General features: G+C 43.4%; 2 protein-coding genes across 2 annotated transcripts; one reads left to right on the forward strand and one right to left on the reverse strand.

Moving 5' to 3' along the window:
- Nucleotides 1-4682: 4682 nt before the first annotated feature.
- On the forward strand, nt 4683-8919 carry N6AMT2 (N-6 adenine-specific DNA methyltransferase 2 (putative)). Its single transcript, XM_010151994.1, has 4 exons — nt 4683-4833; nt 5713-5795; nt 6451-6731; nt 8558-8919. The coding sequence occupies exons 1-4, from the start codon at nt 4684-4686 to the stop codon at nt 8683-8685; spliced, it is 642 nt and encodes a 213-aa protein (XP_010150296.1). The 5' UTR covers nt 4683; the 3' UTR covers nt 8686-8919.
- Nucleotides 8920-16002: 7083 nt separating this feature from the next.
- Nucleotides 16003-16347, reverse strand: IL17D (interleukin 17D). Its single transcript, XM_010151995.1, has one exon. The coding sequence runs from the start codon at nt 16345-16347 to the stop codon at nt 16003-16005; it is 345 nt and encodes a 114-aa protein (XP_010150297.1).
- Nucleotides 16348-19821: the final 3474 nt, after the last annotated feature.

The following is a 19821-nucleotide window of genomic DNA, read 5'->3' on the forward strand; positions in this document are numbered from 1 at the left end:
CCTCAGCACCATTAGTACATAAGAAAACTGCTTCAAGTTTCTGTGCAGTGTTGTCAGTTCTGCTTTTTTGACGTTCCCTGGCTTGGCTAGCCTGTTCAGAGACCCTTCAGTTTCATGGCACCTGGGCCCCCAAAACTGGAGTTTCTGAGTTTTTCCCAGTGGGAACAAGGTGGCTGCCTGTACTTGAGGATGACCTCTCAGATGTTGGAGAAGGTTTGATTTGTATTAGAAGGCTCGACGAAACAGATGTAGGTATGGCCTAGCATTTCTGTTTCTTCCGGCTAGACCACACTAGCTAGCAGGAGGGTTTTTTTTGTCTAAATTACTTGAGTGATGTATTTCATACGCTTTGTCCTGTCAGTCATTCCTGTGAAGGCGCATTTGGCGATACTCCCAGTATCTTGTCAAATCATTGACAATCAACTCTTTTTATGATTTAAAGATCTGAAAGATTGTTTCCAGTAGGAGAAATGCTTTCTCTGTCTGGGCTTTTGTCTGTTGGGACAGACTCCCTCAGCACCTGTGCATGGGTTAGTTTGACCACCCCTCCGATTGTTGTCTGGGGACATGGGATTTGGATCCCTGTACGCCTTAAGGAGCGGAAGCTTGAGCAGAGTGCATTACCTCCCTGGTTTTAAAGCAGCAGGGCCTTTTAGTAACTTCCTAGTCCCTCTGATCAGGACTTGTTTACCTCCAGAACAGTGCTTGCAGCCTCTTCCAGGTGATTTTCATGTCCAGCTTTTCTTGATGTTGCAAACACCATAGATGACGAGCAGTTTGTCTCAAAAACCGACTTGGGTGGCTTGGGAGAAAGACAGACAACCATATTTAACTCTGTTTCATGCTGTCTTTAGGTCCAAATCACTCTACAATAAAATGTTTTCTCAAGTTGCACATGTGCTTTCTATATTCTTGGTAAAAGGTGGAAGGGGCTAACGCCATCCTCTTCCGCCCCATCTCCCAGCAATGAAGAGGGTGACTTTCCAGTTGCATTCCTACTCCTTGGCCTTTCAGCAGTCTTCCCTTTCCCCATCAGCTAAGGGGCACTGAGATGGCATCTTTAGGGTACCGTGAAAGCGTGAGCATTGGAAACTGGCAGAGCAGCGCCGTGTCCTTGTCCTTGCACACCTACCAGATGGTGTTTCCCAGTTGCATGGACATTGGGAAGGCCTGGCTCACAGACACAAGTTAGGTGAGGCTGCCTCTTTGGCAGAGAAACGTTAGCCAGTCGCCTTTGGCGCAATCTGCTGCTAAAAGCTCTGAAGAAGCAGTTCTGTACTTCACAGCGACAGTATTTTTCGAGGTGGTTTTGTAAATACGTATCCCACCTCCTGCCTGCCTTCCCCCACAGAAGAGGAGCATCCTCTGGAGTAGTGGTGTGGATCTGGAAGGATCCGACCTCTGGAGGAAGCATTGTTCTTGGTTGTTATGGGGTGAGCGGTGGTGCAAGGGCACACGGGCCACTTGTCTCAGCTGACCTGGTTGCTGTGGGTTTCCACATGTCTCTGGATAGGGGCACACGGTTACGGCTGGGCACAGGAGAGCACTCTCTGAGTACTGCTTCCCAGATGATCGTGTTCAGCTTTTAATTAGGTGCAAATTCATTAATAATGAATAGTAAAGAAGATTTGCCACATTGCTAGTTTTAAACCGTGTATTCCCATTAACAAGGGTTTCATGTAGGCAGTATCAGCACTGTTACGTGTCACGAATGCTCCGAATCCCAGGGCATTCCTAAAATGCAACCCCGTCCCACCGTGTGGCTGTCATAGAGTCTGCGTGAGGCTGGGGTGCAGGCTGCTCCTGGGGGACCTGGGGCTTGGGCCGTGTGCAGATGGGCCACCTGGAGCCTCAGGGGCCTTGGGAGTTGTTTAAAGGCTCCCTAAGTGCCAGAGGCACTGTGGGTTTCTCTGCTTCTTCCCATCCTGCCCCAAAACTTTCAGGGTTCTTTCTGGGCTTCAGAGCAGTGAACTTTCTGGGAGGGGTACAGAAGGGATTTCAAACAGTAGAACTTTCTACTCCCTTGAAACCAAAGGAATTTACAAGTCTTGTTCACATAAGCTCACTTCGTTTAATAGTTTTCTGATGTGGTTCTTGAGCATAAAAACGTCTTGATGCTGATGACCCAAGTCAGTATACGCAGACAATGTATGTATGTTCAGAAAAACATCTTGCATTTTGAAGGTGTTCTTAATAGATGTATGTAGTATTTCCACCATATGTTCCGAGTTACCGCTCCTTCCAACCTCACAGTTAATTACTCTTTGGTTCCTAAGGCTTTAATTTACAAACTGAACGCAAGACTATTAAAAAATCAACTAAAAATACTTATAGAAAAGAGGTGCCTATGGCTGTATGCCGTATGTTCATGGAAATGATGGGTGATGCTCCACCAGCCGTTTTATCTGTAAGAACTGCAAGTTTCCATCTGTTTTGGTTTCTTAGTGTCAAAGCATCGATGTAGGGATAATAACAAACCAGATTACTACATGTATGATGCACTTATAAAAGATAAAAGTTGTGAGATGAGGAGTGGGTTTAAAGTTCTAACATCTGTCCTAACAAAAAAAGTTCTTGGATGGGGCCTAAAATGGATTGTAGCAGTGCGTACTGTGAGAGTACTGTTGCTAGAAAGGGTATCTTCGGGCCACGAAGATGCTCAGAGGGCTGGAGCGCCTCTCCTATGATGAAAGGCTGAGAGAGTTGGGCTTGTTCAGCCTGGAGAAGAGAAGGCTCCGGGGAGACCTTATAGCCCCTTCCAGTACCTGAAGGAGCCTACAAGGAAGCTGGGGGGGACTTTTTACAAGGGCCTGTAGTGACAGGACAAGGGGTAACGGGTTTAAATTGAAAGTGGGGAGGTTTAGATTAGATATCAGGAAGAAGTTCTTCACGGAGAGGGTGGTGAAGCACAGGAACAGGTTGCCCAGAGAAGCTGTGGCTGCCCCATCCCTGGAAGTGTTCAAGGCCAGGCTGGATGAGGCTTTGAGCACCCTGGTCTAGTGGAAGGTGTCCCTGCCCATGGCAGGGGGGTTGGAACTAGATGATCTTTAAGGTCCCTTCCAACCCAGATCATTCTATGATTCTATGATTATCTGTGTGAACTTGCAGTAATTTTGACAGTAAATACTTTCAATAATGCATAATTTAAATACTTTTTATTTATTTATATTATTATGTTTTATTCAACAAAAAATGGGGATAAAATTAACCATTTCTTTCCACTAGGTATCTGGACTCCAGAACTCTCCTCCTGCGTAAGGCTAATGGCATAGGTGGGTCTTTAGGGGTCTGAACAATTCCCTGTTTGGCCAACCTGGCCCAAGAAGCCAGCAGGTCAATGAATGATACCTTGGAAAAGCCAAAAGGTTTACTCTTACCACATGTAGTTGCACACCGTGCTGGTGGAATGGCAGTGGTTGTTCTATGATGAGTTATGTCACAGTGGCAAGTAAATGGTACTGTTTTCCAGCAAGTTAGGGAGCTTTAGGAAATGTCTTGAAAGTTCAGCAAGGGCAAGCAGCATGGAGGGAACGGTGGAAGGGGAAGAAACCGCAAATTCTGAAGTTCATGATGTAATGCAGAGAAAAGGGAGAAGGAAAAGCTGTGAGCAGCATAGCTTCAAGTTGTGCTCCTGAAGCTGCAGTCAGTTCGGATGGCACGCGGTTCTCTCGGTGACTTCCGCTCCAAGGCCGGTGTACGCCCGTTTCCAGGCTCTGTTAGCCTAGCTCTTAGGTGAGGCGCAGAGAGAATGGGTTTTGTGAGAGAAAGCAGCTTTTTGCAGTTTTCTCCAGTACTCTTCACATGCTGGGTTCCCGTTCTCGTCACCTTCGTCCCACGAACTGCTCCTGCCTCTTCTGGGAAGGACAGGGAGGCTCCAGCTTTCCCTCCGGGCAGGTGCTGCTTACCTGCCTGGGTGTGAGCAAGGTGGGGCAATGCCGTGCGGCAGGACCTAGTTCAGGATTTCTCTGAAAACGGTTGTACTTCTCCATTAGTGCGTAGTGCGTCTTTTTGGTACGAGTTACGTCCATGTTCTCAGGCACAAAATACACAGATTTTCGATCAAATAGTGTTATCTTAGAAACACCTTCTCTAGAGCTTCTTGCCTGCTTTCGTTTGCAGGTTTCTGGCATCCAGAGGAACTCTTTTATGGTGTGTAAGTCAGAGCCAGGCGATGCTGATCCCGGAATACTAGTTTCTTTCATTTTGAGTCAAAATTTGTGACTTTTGAACATGGGAAGGAATGACACATAGCTATCATCATTTCTGGGCAGGAGGGGAATGATTTCTATAGGACTTGCCAAATCCACTGAAGTTTTTTTTTTCTGCAAGCTGATACAAAAAGGGTGTACAGATTCAGGAAATGAGGAGCTGTAGTGACAACTTCCCTGTAGGCACACAAGACAAATCCGTGCTGTATAGAACGGGAACAGCGTTGCCACTGTGCCTGACCTCTCTCTGGAGCCGTGTTACTTCCAATATGCTCCTCAGGGCTTTAAGAGCTCCCAAGCAGAGGGAGGATGTTTTCTCTTGTTAGGAGTTTTTCCTGGTTGGCTGTTACACTGTGCAGGGTTGGTGGAGGTTGTTTTACCTCAGGAGTCTGTGCTGTTATTAAAAGCCTTCATCACTGAGAAGGGTTAATTTAATTACTTTTTTTTCTTTTCCCCCTGGTTGACGTCTAGAAAAATGGATGATGATGATGATGACATTCCCCAGCTTTCATCCCATACATTGGCTGCCCTCCAGGAGTTCTATTTGGAGCAGCAGCAGAGAGAGGGCATGAAGACCTCCCAAGGGTTTAATCAATATTCCATTGGCTCAATAGAAGAAGACTGGGTAAGAAACTATGAACTTCAGTGAAGGAAGCACAGTTAGAGGAGTAACCTTTACCAGGTTTCTTTTGTGGATGGATAATGAAATTAAATTAAAAAGGGGAACACTCAAGATGTTCCTAAAGTAGGAAAATCAAACTATTCATGGGCAATAATGCTGCAAGGATATTTGCCTCAATATTAAATCTGGGTATAGTTGTCTGTTCTACATCTGCGGGGGTACAGATTGAAATTACGTGGAGGGAGAATAAAGCTGCCAACAGACGCATCCATCCCTTCTGGAAATTTTAACTCCAGCCAGGCATGTGATGGTAGTAAGGATTCTGCCCTGAGTTAGAGACAAACATGGTGTAACAAACTCAAGTGATCTTTCCTTTCACATCATATTTCTTTCTGTGCCTTATTTCTCTGGGTTTGTGGCTGGCTGCTTTGCTGCTCTTACGGCTTCTTGCAGACTGATGCTTGGTGTGTCTCTGGGTTGATTTTTTTTTTCCACTCTTTCTGATCTCTTCCGAGTTTCCTTCTACACTGTCACTTTTCAAGCTCCTTTTTCCTCTTCCACTAAAGTAACCCAATTTAAGTGCACATAGATACGGTGCATCTGCACACTGCGTCTGAACTAACCTCGTCAGTGATTTTCTGCATTAGTTGATTTTGCTGATACTGCAGTAAATGCTTTGGAAACACAGTGTGAGCCACCTGCTGCTTGTTGCTGGGTTACAGAAGTGAGGCAGCTCTCGAGAAAACGGTCACCTTCAGAGTTTGTGAACTGAGAAGTTACTATGGATTTTGGTTTTCTTCAAATATGACTCGCCACACTTAACTGTACTTAGCACAGGCCCAAGATTTGCTGGTGTTTGTGACTGTGTGTTATCTTTCTCAGCAACTGAGCCAGTTTTGGTACAGCGATGAAACTGCATCCTGCCTGGCTAATGAAGCACTCGTGGCAGCTGGGAAAGGTGGCAGGTAGGTTTTATTAATTACATTGTAGATTTAACACCCTTCCTGTAAGTATTTCATTTCTGTTGCGTAGACAGGGCATACAGGTTAATGCATTACTTGCTGTACTTCATCTTTGTGCAGGTGAGACGCTGCAGAAATGCTTTGCTCTTGGTTATTTAGTAGTTCATACTGATCTTATCGCTTAGCATTCCACTGAATGTTGTAGGCTTGCCTTGTACAAGTTTACTATGAATCTTCTTATTTTCTGAGAACTACAAAGAGCTCCAGAGCTTATTAATGACTTGGGATTCTCTCCTCTGTTTTCATCCAATGTTTCTGTAGAACAGACAGAAAGCTTGGTTTACTTCCTGTTTCTGTAAGGAGTCATTTTTAAGTTTTCAAGGCTATCTCCTTGCTGTTCTGAAACAAGATTTTCTCTGTTACACTCTAAACCAGTATAAGGTCTCTGTGCAGCTTGGGGGCTGACTACATAATGGCTTTAATACTTAAACCTCTATTATTAAAGTAATTATCTGTTAGAATGGAGGAAGAACAGCTTACGTTTCTGGGAATAACGTTTCAGCTGTTTTCCCAAAGCATCCTTGAGGACTGCTGAAGGGTTGGTTTTGTTGTTGTTTGCCTTTTAAATGAATATCCTCAGTTCCTGTCTCTCTTTCAGGATAGCATGTGTTAGCGCACCAAGCGTGTACCAGAAACTGAAAGAACGGGATGGCAAAGATTTTTCAGTGTGTATACTGGAGTACGACAGAAGGTTTTCTGTATATGGAGAAGAATTTGTCTTCTATGATTACAACCACCCGTTGAAGTTACCTGAAAATCTCCTGCCACACAGTTTTGACATTGTAGTAGCAGATCCACCCTATCTGTCTGAGGAATGTCTTCAAAAAACTTCAGAGACCATCAAATACTTAACAAAAGGAAAGATTCTGCTTTGCACAGGTATAATTAGTAAAAATATGAGGTCACCATTAAGCACCTTTTTCTGTCTCTCAAAGGACAAACTTACTTAAGTGAGAAAAATACTAACTCACTAATTTATCACTGATTCAAGGAGAAACATGTATCCTAAGCTTTTTATCCGGATACTTTAGTTCAACCTTTGTTTTAAATTGAAAGCATGTGGTTTTTAATCCTTGAAGTCAGTACTTTTTTCATACGGCATCACAAATTTTACTAAATTTTGAAGAATTGTAAGATCATCCTGCAAAATTCCGGTAATATTTTTTTCTTGTAAGAGGGCCGCTCTCTGTAATTGCAGCGGTTGGAATCTGGGTATGACAGACAGAGGTGCCACTTGTTTAAAAACTCACAAATTCGTAAGGTTATTGAATAAGACATTAACATGTCAGTAGCTGAAGGATTCCAGCTGCCACAAACTACTCAGCATCTGAGGTGAGCTAAGTAGAAAGAATGACAAATGGGTTGGAATGGCTTTTGCTCAGTAAAATGGGATGATTTTAGCCAAGTCTAGAAAACTCTTTTTTTTTTTTTTTTTTATAGTACCGGTCATTCCTGGTAAACATCGAAATTGTAATGCGAATGAATGTATGAGGCTGCAAGAATCGGGCTTGTTCAGCCTGGAGAAGAGAAGGCTCCGGGGAGACCGTATAGCACCTTCCAGTGCCTGAAGGGGCTACAAGGAAGCTGGGGGGGACTTTTTACAAGGGCCTGTAGTGACAGAACAAGGGGTAATGGGTTTAAATTGAAAGTGGGGAGGTTTAGATTAGATATCAGGAAGAAGTTCTTCCCGGAGAGGGTGGTGAGGCACTGGCACAGGTTGCCCAGAGAAGCTGTGGATGCCCCATCCCTGGAAGTGTTCAGGCCAGGCTGGATGAGGCTTTGAGCAACCTGGTCTAGTGGAAGGTGTCCCTGCCCATGGCAGGGGGTTGGAACTAGATGCTCTTTAAGGTCCCTTCCAACCCAAACCATTCTGTGATTCTATGAGAGGATGCTGACACTGTCATTCAAGTAAGGAGGTGTTAGGCACTGAAATACAGCAGGAGGAATTAAAACCAGTGATAAGAGCAGTGAAATGGGATAACCTACCAACAGTTACTTGCAGGGCCTTCTTTAAGAAGATGCACTTGCTGGTTTAAGAAGCGATGAGCATTGGCCTTAGTCATGGTGTTTCTTAAACTTTGGGAATAAAACAAAGGACAAAAACCCTCTATACATACAATTCAAGGGAAGTCAGCCAAGCAGGTGAAATAAAGAAAAATTAAAACGATAGGTGGCCATAGAAAGCCTACTTCTTTAATTACACGTGGTAGCCACGCACAAGGATGGTTCTCAGACTGGGGTTTTTTTCCCCTAAAATGGACAGCTGGTCCTTCAGTTTACAGAGTTTGAGAAATACTACTCAAGGAAATGATTTCTCAGTGTGTAGCTGTAAATATCGCACTGCGGTTTATTTAGGTGGAGGAGTGTATGTAATCTGTTTGCATTTCCCATGGCTCCCTACCACGTAATCTTTTTGGCATGTAGCAAGAAGATTGAGTTTGTTTTCTATGAAAGGGGCACTGGTCTTACCCTCTGCCTCATTTTTTGAAAATTCTTGGACATTCATTTCCTTGGGATGTCTTCCATTTGGTCAGATTTCTTTTAAACTTCCCAGTAGTTTCAGTTGGTAAAGAGCAGTGTAGCTGCTTTAAGCCTTACTTCCTTAAAAAAAGCAGGATCTATGTATATGCGTTTGGGAAGAGCTATTAAAAAAGCCCAAACATTCTGTTACTGGTTTACCTCATCAAATACTGTTTTTGCTGCAGGTGCAGTCATGGAGGAACAGGCAGCAAAGCATCTTGGTGTGAAGATATGCAAGTTTATTCCAAAACACTCTCGAAATTTAGCCAATGAATTTCGATGTTATGTGAATTATGCTTCTGGCCTGGACTGATTCTCAGAAGATGTACAGCTTTTTTCAGTCAAGCTCCTTTCTGTTATTTATCACATTTCTCAATGCTGAAATGTTCAGCTCCAAGAACTGTTTTCTGGGCTAGCTTTAGTCATCACGGTGTGATAGCCTCTCTCCTAAATGAGTAAGCATTTGCCGTTACTGTGTTTTGTGTCTTACCTATTAGGTAAATGGGGACCAAACAGTGCGGGTGCTGGGGACTTCTCTGTTCGAGTTCCATTCTAACTGGTAGCTTTTACCATTCAAGGACTCTTCAGTGACCTCTCTGAAGTGATTTTAACTGGTTGGCTTATAACAACACATAGGTGCTTGCCTCACAGACCTCAGAATCGTCGTTGCATCAGAACTGATGATTTTGGTAGGCAGTGGATTGTTGAAAGGGCACGAATAGTGGTCTCTTTCCATCTTGAGAGATGCTTCCTTAGTAAAAGGATTGTGGGATGTACGTTCTGAATGTGTTGTGTGTTTCCAGATTCATTATCCAGCAGGGAGCTGTTTTTATAAAGGGTAACTAGAATTGAAAATAGGTTTCCTTCTGGGAGGCCTCTCCAGTTGCTTTTAATAATCATCAGAACTACGTACCAATTGCCAAGTGAGATAAGACCTACTATCCATTGGTTTTGCCAGACTTACCTTTAAAATCTTGTGGTTATTGTTTCACCTTTTCTCTAAAGCCTTGTCACAAACCCAGACTTTCCTTTTGTAAAAGACAAGATCTATTTTTTCATCACTTACCCCCATAAACCCATGTGTGTATGTATGCTGTACTAGATTAAAAATAATATATGTTGTTAAATGTCTCTTTGCAGAAGTACGGTGCGTCTATTTTGCGATGCTTATGTGTTAGAGCAACAAGAAATCATGAGCTGCTGAAAAAACGTAAAACTAGGTCTTCTATTTACTGGTCAAGTTAATCTCCAGACCTAGTACAAACCTTATGTCTCCTTGAAAAAAGTACAGTAAGGATTTCCCCATTACCCCCATTCTTTTGTTAAGAATCATCCTTTACATCAGTCAGGCCAAATCAGGTATGTCAGCTTTGCAGTGACAGGAACAGTCCTTTGTCTCCAGGTGCCCTGTTTCATCTCTCTGTTCCACAGCTGGCAGCTGAAGCTTCTTAGAAATCCTTCAGTCTTACAGTGCCACTGATAAACTGCCACTGTCTATCAGAACAGCCAAATGTTAAATTTTATATACAAGGTTTGGGCTATATTTCAGTCAGTTTCAGTGAAAATGGAGGATACATTAGAAAAACTCGTCTTTGGGATGGTAGTGATTTTTGGTAACTGGGAATTTTTCAAGCCAGTTTTGAGTAACCTTTTGACTACTGATGTATTTTTGGGTTCATAAATTCCAAGGCACTCAATAGTTTGGTCAGCTGTAAGTATCCTATACAAACAGCACTTGTCTTATGTGCCATCGTTATATATGGGGGTTGTGTAAAAGGCTTACAGAAGTGCTGCATCTACACAAGGAAGCACGTAAGAGGAAGTAGTAAGAAATCCTTCTTGTGGTGAGGATTAACCTAAGGAAGCTTGAGACAAGACTTTTAATAAGGTACCGATAATACTCCAGTTTCTGCGCATTCCAGGTTTTCCCATCTGGTGGAGTAAACAATGAGCAGGAATAATGTGTATGGAATACAGTCCCCTCTCAGTGCTCAGAGAATCATGCTTCCTAGGCTGGACACAACACTGGCTCATATATACTTGTCCAAGCCACCATCGCTCTCTTCCCAAGGCCCCAGGAGGTCTGTTCACTTCCTGAGGCTTTTCCCTCCTCACATTTTACATCCTCCCCCCTCTTCCCCCATGTAGTGTTCCTGAGTTTCATGATGCCATTTTCTTTCTCTTCCACATGCCTTAGTTCCTGTCAGACTGGCAACAGGTACTGCTGAAGTGAGGGAAGTGCAGCAGAGGAAGAGCTCGCAGGGGACTGGAGACTGGGCTCTCCTGACAGTCTCTGTGAGCACACAGCCCACACAGTTTTGCCTTTCAAACCAGAAACCACCCTTGCTGCTGAGCCCATAAAGCCAGAATCCCCCTGAAAATGACTGCCCACAGGTGACGCGCAGCTGGCTTTAGCTGGTTTCCAGGAGGCTGCGTCTTTCCTTTCGTGTGCCAGTTTCAAAACAAGAAAGCAAACCAGAATGTTAAATGCACAGGTATTGGCACAAATCTGTACTTCACAATTGCAAACTGCTTTATTTTTATTACTTCAGTGTCTTGCACACCAAGCAGATGGAGACAATGAAATAACTCCTGAAACTCTGTTTTTAACTGCGTAGGCTTCCAGTGGGACAGGTACGATTGCCAGCATGGAGGATAGTCATCCCTTTGCCACCCACCTAAATTACAAGGTGCTATTCAAATACAAGCTTCACCTCTGCTGCTGTTTTGCTATTAATTCTTCCAGTTGTCTGCTTCATTTTGCTAAATACATGTTGTTGGGCTCTGTCTCAAAATTAAAATACAACTTTGCCAACTTCTTCAGAGACCTTTCTTAAAAAACGTAAAAGTACACCATTCAGTGGTACCCAGAAATTCAGCTCGCCAAGAAAATAACTGCTACTTCTCACATGTAGGTCAGCCGACTTTGAAAAGAGGCACTGTGAGGATGCACGATTATGAAAATGAGGGAACATGTAAATCTTGGTGGATGCACTCAACAGAGCAGCCCGTTGTCCACCAGCTTCCCTTTTAAAAGCCCAGTGAGCACAGGCAGCTGCCCAAGCTGACTAGTGGTATTCACAGCCTTCAGCAAGGATAGGAGGTAAACTGGTTTTGTCCTAGTTGTTTCTGAGGAAGGAGCTGTGTTTCTGAGGGCTACAAGTCACAAAAATCAGCAGTTAATTTGTACTTTGTGGCAGCGCAGTAACACGAAGTAGATCTGCATGACAGCAAAATCTTCTTTATCTGTAACAGGATTCAGTGACAAGCAGTGATATGCTTGCTTTATTGTGGCTGTCTCATGGATGGACATTCTCTTACAACAGCCTGTGGTGATGTGTTCTTACCGTGCTACTTTTCCAGGGGCATTTGACTGCAGAGGCGCGTGTGCTACAGCCTCCTGCCCGCAGTGACAGGCGCTGTGCAGCAGCAGGACATCTTAGCGCCCTGCTGTCAGGATGAATGCGACACCTGGAGAGGAATCCTGGGGCCTAGTGCACCACTGGATGGCTTTAGGTGGAGGAGAATATACCACAGCTATAGGCATCTCCCCGCAGATGGCAAATGAAGCTTTGCTCCAGCTGGTGTTGCTTGTAGTCCAAGGTACTGCTCCCAGTAACATCTAATCTGGACTTCCTGTTACAAATGGTGTTGCGCTCAGCTCAGTGTCACACTGTACCACACACCTGCCTCTGCCCCTCTCTACCAGAGCACGTGGGAAATGCCTCCAAGGGCTGGTTTTGTCACTCTCCCTTGGTTACTTGCTGCGCCATGCAGTGAGGTTGCAGAAGCCCCTTCGTCAGCCAGTCAGAGCTGTGCTGCTGCTTTGGGGCTGCTCGTGTTCTGCAGCCTCTTTAGATGGCAGTACAGCAGGAACAAGTGGTAGCTCGTGCCACTACTCAGCAGAATGTGTAGGATTGACTAGGTGTCCCTCATGGCTCCATGGCTGTTCCCTAATGCCCGCGAGATTACCAGGTGTTTATACCTTCTGACACATCACAGCCTTCCTCCCTCCCCCCTTGCTGCTTTCATGTTCCCCCATGCGATTTCACGTTTAATTGCAGCTGAAGACCGCCTATTCAAACACCCTCCTGTAATGACTGGCCAGCAAACCCAGTCGAGCATCTCAGGCTTTTCTCAGGCTTGTCTCAGCCTTCCCGAATGACATGTATTTTCCAACCTATCTTAAGTGATACTACAGAGAAGAAAATAATCTCTTTACCAAGGATATTGTTCTGTGTTGTGTGGCTCCTAATGTATTCCAGGGACAACCTCATTGAAGGAAAAGATTTTCCTGGCACAACAAAAATTTTCTCAAATCGGCTGCAGCTGCCAGATAGTTTCAGCTTTGAATTGTTTGCATTTATTGGGCCTGGAGTTGGTTCAGTGAGGCATTTCATCTCTGCCTTGTGTCAACAGTTTGTGAGCCTTGAAGCAACTCCAGTGAACCTCCCTCGCCTCGTGCAAATTACAGGCAAGGCTGCAGCAGCTGTAACCAGAGGGCTAGAAGCTGGAAAATGTCACACCACAGTTGAAGTGAAACTGATATAAATCCATCATGTGATGATCTCCTTAAAAAAAAAAAAACCAACCTCCAAACAAACGCAAACTACATTTAATACCCAACCTTTTCCACATGAGTAATGTGCAGAGGGTTTAGATATGGAAGGATATTTTGCAGGCTAACATATGTTTGTATAGCTAATACTTCTTGATGTGAAGTTTAACAAACAGTTGTTCACTAACAAATTACTATCAAACAGTTGCTCACGCTGAAACACAAACAGCTTTTAAGAGACATCTAACTGCAAAGCTGCATCGGGAAGCAGACTGGCTCAGCTAAGAAGTCTGTCACAGAAGAGGGCGAGGATTAAAAAAGGGAAAATGGGCTTCTGAGTAAGATAACACAAGGCTGCCTGTTACCATAGGAAGCTTTCTGCACCTGTTGCAGCACGACAAGGAGGTCGCCAACATACCTAATCTATTGATCCACTGGGGTTTTGCAGTTCTCTAACACTTTCCTTTCACTCATCCAGTGCCTGAAACTGTATGTAAGCTAAAGCATCTGCTTTCCTGGATTGGTGAAACCGACTCTGAACCGACTCTTCTATTTACCTGATCTTAGCCTGCAACTCCCAGGAATTCCCAGAACGTGTTCTAGTTACTTGAAAACCTCAAACTGACTCCGTAATTTGTACCTGCAGGACAAGAGAGTTGCAACCAAAAGTCAGATTTTTTTCTTTCTCCACATCATGCAAATAAATCCATGTGCTTCAGTAACTTAATTTGTTGCAGACAAATTTGTGTAACAGAAGTGTGTGGACAGAGAGATGAGTTGTGCTGGAGGGCAGTGTTTAGCCAGAGCTTTAGCTGGTAGCCATGCTGGGTATTTACTAAATGTTAAGCACTGTGTGCTTTGGGGTTTTTTACTGCCCATTAGTGTGAAGACTTTGCTTCATATAGTGTGGGGTCTGAAGGTACAACTTCACCCCATCTGAAGTGTGTGTGTGTGTGTGTGTAGAAAAAAACCCCACAATTCAAGAGTGAAACCATAAGATCTTCAACTGCTGAAGCATCATCTAATGCAGTGTTTCTCCAGTTTTGTGGGTCTGCTTCCTTTCTGAGCCCCTCTGTCTTGGCTTACCATTTCCCTCTTCTCAGAGGGTGAGAAGTTCTTCCACATCAGGAGGAAGGAAAAGTGGTTGTAGTTGCTGCAAGTATTTACATTCTCCAGGGAACAGGTAACTACCTTTAATTGCTGGCAGCAGCTAGGCAATTAGCTGTTCTCCAAGTAGCATAAACACTTTATGACCTTCTTTGAACCCTCCTTGCAGAATCCCCTTGACATAGAAACATCACAATTTGAGGAAGCAGATCTGAAAACAAATTGAACTGTGGAAAAGCACTGGCACAAGAAACACGGTTACAAACTTCAATCTGACGTTGTGATGGAAATCTTTTATTGGTTCTGGAGTTCTTAAAGCTTTGTAAGAAGCTATACAGATTGCACTATAAAAACACTGTTGTACTAGACTGAGTCAGTAATTATGCACCGAGACAAGGAGTTTTCATATGATTTTCATTCTCTATTTTACTTGTGAATTGTGTTTAGCTCATAGTCTTTCCATTCTTCATCCAACGACACTCCAAAGAAGTGCGTGTTTGCATAGCGTGGGGACTTTCTCCGCTACGAATTAAGTCCCCTTTTAAGATTCCTGATGTAGCAAATACACTGCTACATTCTTTTTTGTAATGATACTGCAGTCACGATCCTTCAACTGTAAAAGATACTCTCTGCTGGTCATTCAGACTTACCAACTTTGGTGATGGTGGCCCTCTGAGGAGTTACGGTCATGCAAGCTACGCCTGGCTATTCCTGATTATCACTCACTAGATTGAGTCAACCTTGTGCTGGTTTTAGTCAGGACAGAGCTAATTGCTTCACAGCAGCTGGCATGAGGCCATGCTCTGGATTTTCCCTTTTGTCTCTTGTTCTGGGAATGCAAGTTCTTGTGTATCTAGGATTTCTGGATAGGGCTTTTCATCAAGTTCCTGTAAGCTGCCAAGATGAAAGACTGCTCTTCCCCCGGCTAGCACCTTTTGCAGGTGATTGTCTGTTATGTGTAGCATAGGGAAAAATGAGTAACACTAACTCTACAAATCAGTTGGATTTAACAAGTTTGGATTGGCTGGGACTCACCTCAGTGACATCCGTAGCATCTAGAAGTTAAGACCTTGCCTGTTTACTCATTTGCAGTGTACCCGAGGTGAAGCCTTCCCTTCGTACTGATTTTTTTTAAATGAGGAATCTCCTCTCCTATGGTGGAAAGGGTTTTGTCCTTTCAGCGGTACAAAATAGTTTTGTCATGAGGAACAGTTAAGCAGTCAATGACAAATGAAATCTAATACACAATTCTTGGGACCCAAACTGTGTTTTTTCTAACTGATAGTTTCTGTGCAATTAGACATACTCCACATCACAGACCTCTGCGGTTTTACAATACTCTAGCATGCTTTGTCTCAACACTTCTGTACACTTAGCAATTTGGCAAGTTCAAAAACAGCAAACTCATAGAATATGTTTTATGAATGACTCAAACTCAGCAAAGATTTCCTTGCTGTAGTGTATAAACAGCCAATAACACTGCTTGGAGTTGAGATATGCAATATAAAGGAAGGCTCTCCCAGCCTGAGAAACTGTCCTGTTAACTGCAGCTTTGGCACACATATGGCAGCTATGTGACTTATATATAAGAGTATTTAAAAGTAGAGTATAAGAGACTCCTTAAAAATATCCACAACCAGTAGTCTGCTATAGTAATAGCTAGCCTGTCTTCCAGTTGTATCATCTTCTAAAATTTACTGTGAGTAAGCAAGGATAAAATGTTCTGCTCTAAAAAGAAAGGCTACATCGTAATTTGCAACAAATACTTACATGAACTAAAGAAGTCCTTAGTATGAATTGTCATCTCTAATGATCTGAGAGACTGGAAAAACTTTCCAGCTTATAACTGAAATAACTGGAAGTAGAAAAAGAGGGTAAATTGATGTGTTGCTGCTGTGGTGCAGTTTCCTGAGGTGGTGAAATGACAGTGTGAAGCCAATACTATAACACAACTTTATATATTCTTCATTCTGATGATGGCTTGTTCTGGCTTACCAGCAACTTCATTTCTTGCTTATCTATGCTGGAATTTACGCTTTCAGCCTCTTTTTCTTGCTCAGGTACACAAGTGCAGCCCACTGGGATAGTGACGTAATCTTCTGTGTAGACGTAACGGCCCCCAGCACACGACGACGTGCGACGGAGGATGACCGTCGGCATGTACACAGGGGTGCTGCGGAAGTGAAAATTCTCCTCGCCAAAGATCCCCATGAGGCAGCCTTTGCACAGACAGTACGCTTCAGGGATGTATTTAGGGTATCTTGTGGGATCATACGAAATTCTATAGGGAAGCAAATAATAAAGATTCATTAGTATCTCTAAAAATAGGTATATTCAATATGGAAAACATTATTAGAATGTGATTTGACTGTAAACATTTGTAGAACATTTTTGTTTTCTTTGCCAGAAAAACCAGCTGTAGGTGTTGCTGCCTGGCTTCTTGTCTATAAAGTGGAAAGAAAAGCCATGAACAGCTTACAGAAGGGATCAGGTCCTACAATGCATGCTGAAATATGAAGTGACTGGCTTTCTAAAATGAGAAATTCAGGGGTTTGGGCAGAGTAGGTTTTGCATTTTGGACTGATTGGGTAAATAAAGCGTTAAAAAAGAACACTGGGTCATTTCCAAGCTTTTGATCTGCCTTAAGTTCTTCAAAACTTCATATAAATCCCTGTTAAAATTACTCCTGTTGAAGCTACAGCATGATGATTTAAAATTTTATAATTTCATAGAATCACAGGATGGTTGGGGTTGGAAGGGACCTTAAAGATCATCTAGTTCCAACCCCCCTGCCATGGGCAGGAACCCCTTCCACTAGACCAGGTTGCTCAAAGCCTCATCCAGCCTGGCCTTGAACACTTCCAGGGATGGGGCATCCGCAGCTCCTCTGGGCAACCTGTTCCAGTGCCTCGCCACCCTCTCTGTGAAGAATTTCTTCCTGATATCTAATCTAAACCTCCCTGTTTTCAATTTGTACCCATTACCCCTTGTCCTGTCAATTTAAATATAGTTACACTGTACTATTATTTCTGCAACAGTTTTTGCTCCCTAGTGCATTTGGGCTGTTTGGGATTATAAAGTCTCCTTCTTCTTGAAAGCAGAAGTCCTCATTTCTTTCTCTAATTCACCTTCACTGTCTCTACCTCTTCCTCTAACCAGAGAAGAGTAATGTTTGCCTGCTTACACTGAGATAAACTGCAAAGTCAATGTTTTTCCTGGCCTCTCTTGCTGCATTTTTAAGTCGAGCATTACCACAAAGCTTCAAGATGTTGTCTTACAGCTTGTTATTTGACCCTCTTTGCTTACTAATGCCATGTCTCTGGAAAATTCTGATTAACAGGAGCTGGAGAGCTTGTAACCAAAGTACAGCTTGCACCAACAAAGTCCAAGATACAAGTGGTTGGAGGCAGAAATAAAGATGTGATGTTGCAGTTTCAAGTCATAGAAATCCTGGCTGACCAGAATCTGGTCTGGATCTGACTGGATCCTGGCACTGTTTTTAGCAAAGACAGTAAAAGCTGATAATGTTTGTTTGGGTTTTTTTGAAATAAAAGACTAAGTACACAGCAGAGTACATGTACTGGAGTGTGTAGCCATGCTGCTTAAGGTGGTGGTGATGTATTTGTTGCTTAGTTCTTTGCCCGCATTTCCTGCTTATTCTGGAAGTAATTGATGGGCATGGCTGTCACTTGTATGTTACTATATCTGTGTGCCATTATTCTAGAAAAGATGTTTGCACCTCCAGGCAAAGAGGATTTAAAAAAAATATGTTCAGCTCCTATGCCAGCTGTCCTCTTTGTACCCGTAAGCTTCCCCCAGATCACCTTCTGCTCTCACACAGTTACAAAACTAGCCCTGCTTCGGCAACGGTTGCACTGTCCAGCTGCAGAGGGATGACAGCTCTCTGGCTGGTGCTCAGCCCCAAAGCACCGCCAGCTGCCTCTCGGTGCTCCTCCCGCAGAGCCCGTCCCCACGCTGGGAGGATGCTGACGCCGAGTATGTTATGAGAAGCAGTTACTCACCTGTCAGCCAACAGAAAACCCTTTTCTGCCCTGTCCCCCTGCTCCTCCTTTCACAGAGCAGTTAGACCAACACAGTGCACAGCAGAAGAATCCGACTGTTGCAGGACGTCATTGCCTCTTTACCTGGTAAGTTTTCCCAACACTGAAGCAGAGCATTCTTTTTCGTGCAAACTGAATCAATAATTTCCCATGTTTGGCCGGGAAATGACAGCAGCTGAGGCTAAAAATCTGAGTAACAGTCAAAAATTTGATATGAGACAGAATGTTCAAGCCTTTAATGTTTACTGGGATGAGAAGTGCTGCAAAGCAGTAAAACTTCTTGCACTGTGTTTTTAAGCCATCCTGTGTTTGGGATCACCACCGAGTAGATGAAGTGGGGCAATTACATGAGAAAAATGAATAAATTAAATTCCTCTCATCATTAGTTATTTATAGAGTGGTACAAACTGAATATACAATGCCCCCTTCCCACAGCAGTTTTTAAAATAGCCAGTTTTGAAAAACACAATGGACTTAAAGTGATTCCTAAATTGTGTTTCCCAGAACTGCATGAGGGTTTGTACCACTCCCTTGTGTATCCAAGTGTTAGCCTTTATCTTTAAGGGTGGTCTCTAAGGTGAGAAGAGGTTTCAGCTGTGGAAGAGGCTGCCTCCAGCTGTGATGCCAGTCACTTCCAGTCAACCAAACTTGTACTTGCCAACACAGGCAACCCAGCTCTTCCTCTCACCTCCATCCCTGGGACGATGGAAATGTTCTTCTAGTCACAGGATGGATCAGGGAAATCAGCCAACTGAAAAGGAACCTCCTCAAAAGCTGGATTTTAGCCCTTTGGCAGTCCTGCCACAATACACACAGCCCTATGCAAGCATGCCAGCATGAACAGGCAGCTGTAGATGGGCAGAAGGGAGCAGCCCTTTTCACATGTAACACCAGTTCATCAGCATAAAACAAATGTGGAATTGCAGCTTTAGCCAAACACAGACTTGATTATCCTGCCATCAGAGACTTTATTTTTTTGTTTTGCAATGGCCATATAATCTGGATTCTTTGTCTTTTTAAGGAATTTGTCTTCCTCACAGAAAAATCTGACCAGTTCTCTCACAGCCAGACACGTGTGATGTCACAGATGCTTTACTGCAAAACTTCTCAGTGCCATTTATACTTGCTTACTTTCCCCAGGAAATACCTTCATGTTACAGGATCTCACACCAATGTGAAATAAAATGTCTGGTAGCCAGCAGAAGCGAAGAAAGTGGAATACAGGTTTTTCTCCCATGATACATTCCCATTTCAAATGCAAGTGTGAATAATTTCAGTGGTGGATTGTTAAACACACCATATGTCAAGTCATTGGTATTTCCTCTACTGTATTATCTCTAGCACCTGGTTTATGATGTTACTGGAAAGCATGAACATGCTTCTGAATGCAAACCTAAGAATTTTCATTGATCACAAGAGAACACTGTCACTGGAATCATAGTCTACAACAAGCTTCCCCTCTGAATTCCCATGAGGCAAAAGTCAGGTATAAATGAGGGTCTTTTTGAAAGAGCCTCTGTAGAAAAATCTCATGTATTGCTAAATTTGCTGTAGATACCTCTACTCCATCATATGAGGATTGGAAGGAATCAGAGAGGATCCAAACCCAAAGACAGAGCCAAAATATAGATATGGTTTTGCATCCAGACCAGAACTTTAAGGCTGAAGACTCTAAGTAATGCCTCCTGAAATCAGATGCTGAACTCAGATGTCACTGGACTTT

This window comes from Eurypyga helias, unplaced genomic scaffold (genome assembly GCF_000690775.1).
Source record: "Eurypyga helias isolate BGI_N326 unplaced genomic scaffold, ASM69077v1 scaffold30645, whole genome shotgun sequence".
In the NCBI taxonomy this organism is placed as follows: Eukaryota; Metazoa; Chordata; class Aves; order Eurypygiformes; family Eurypygidae; genus Eurypyga; species Eurypyga helias.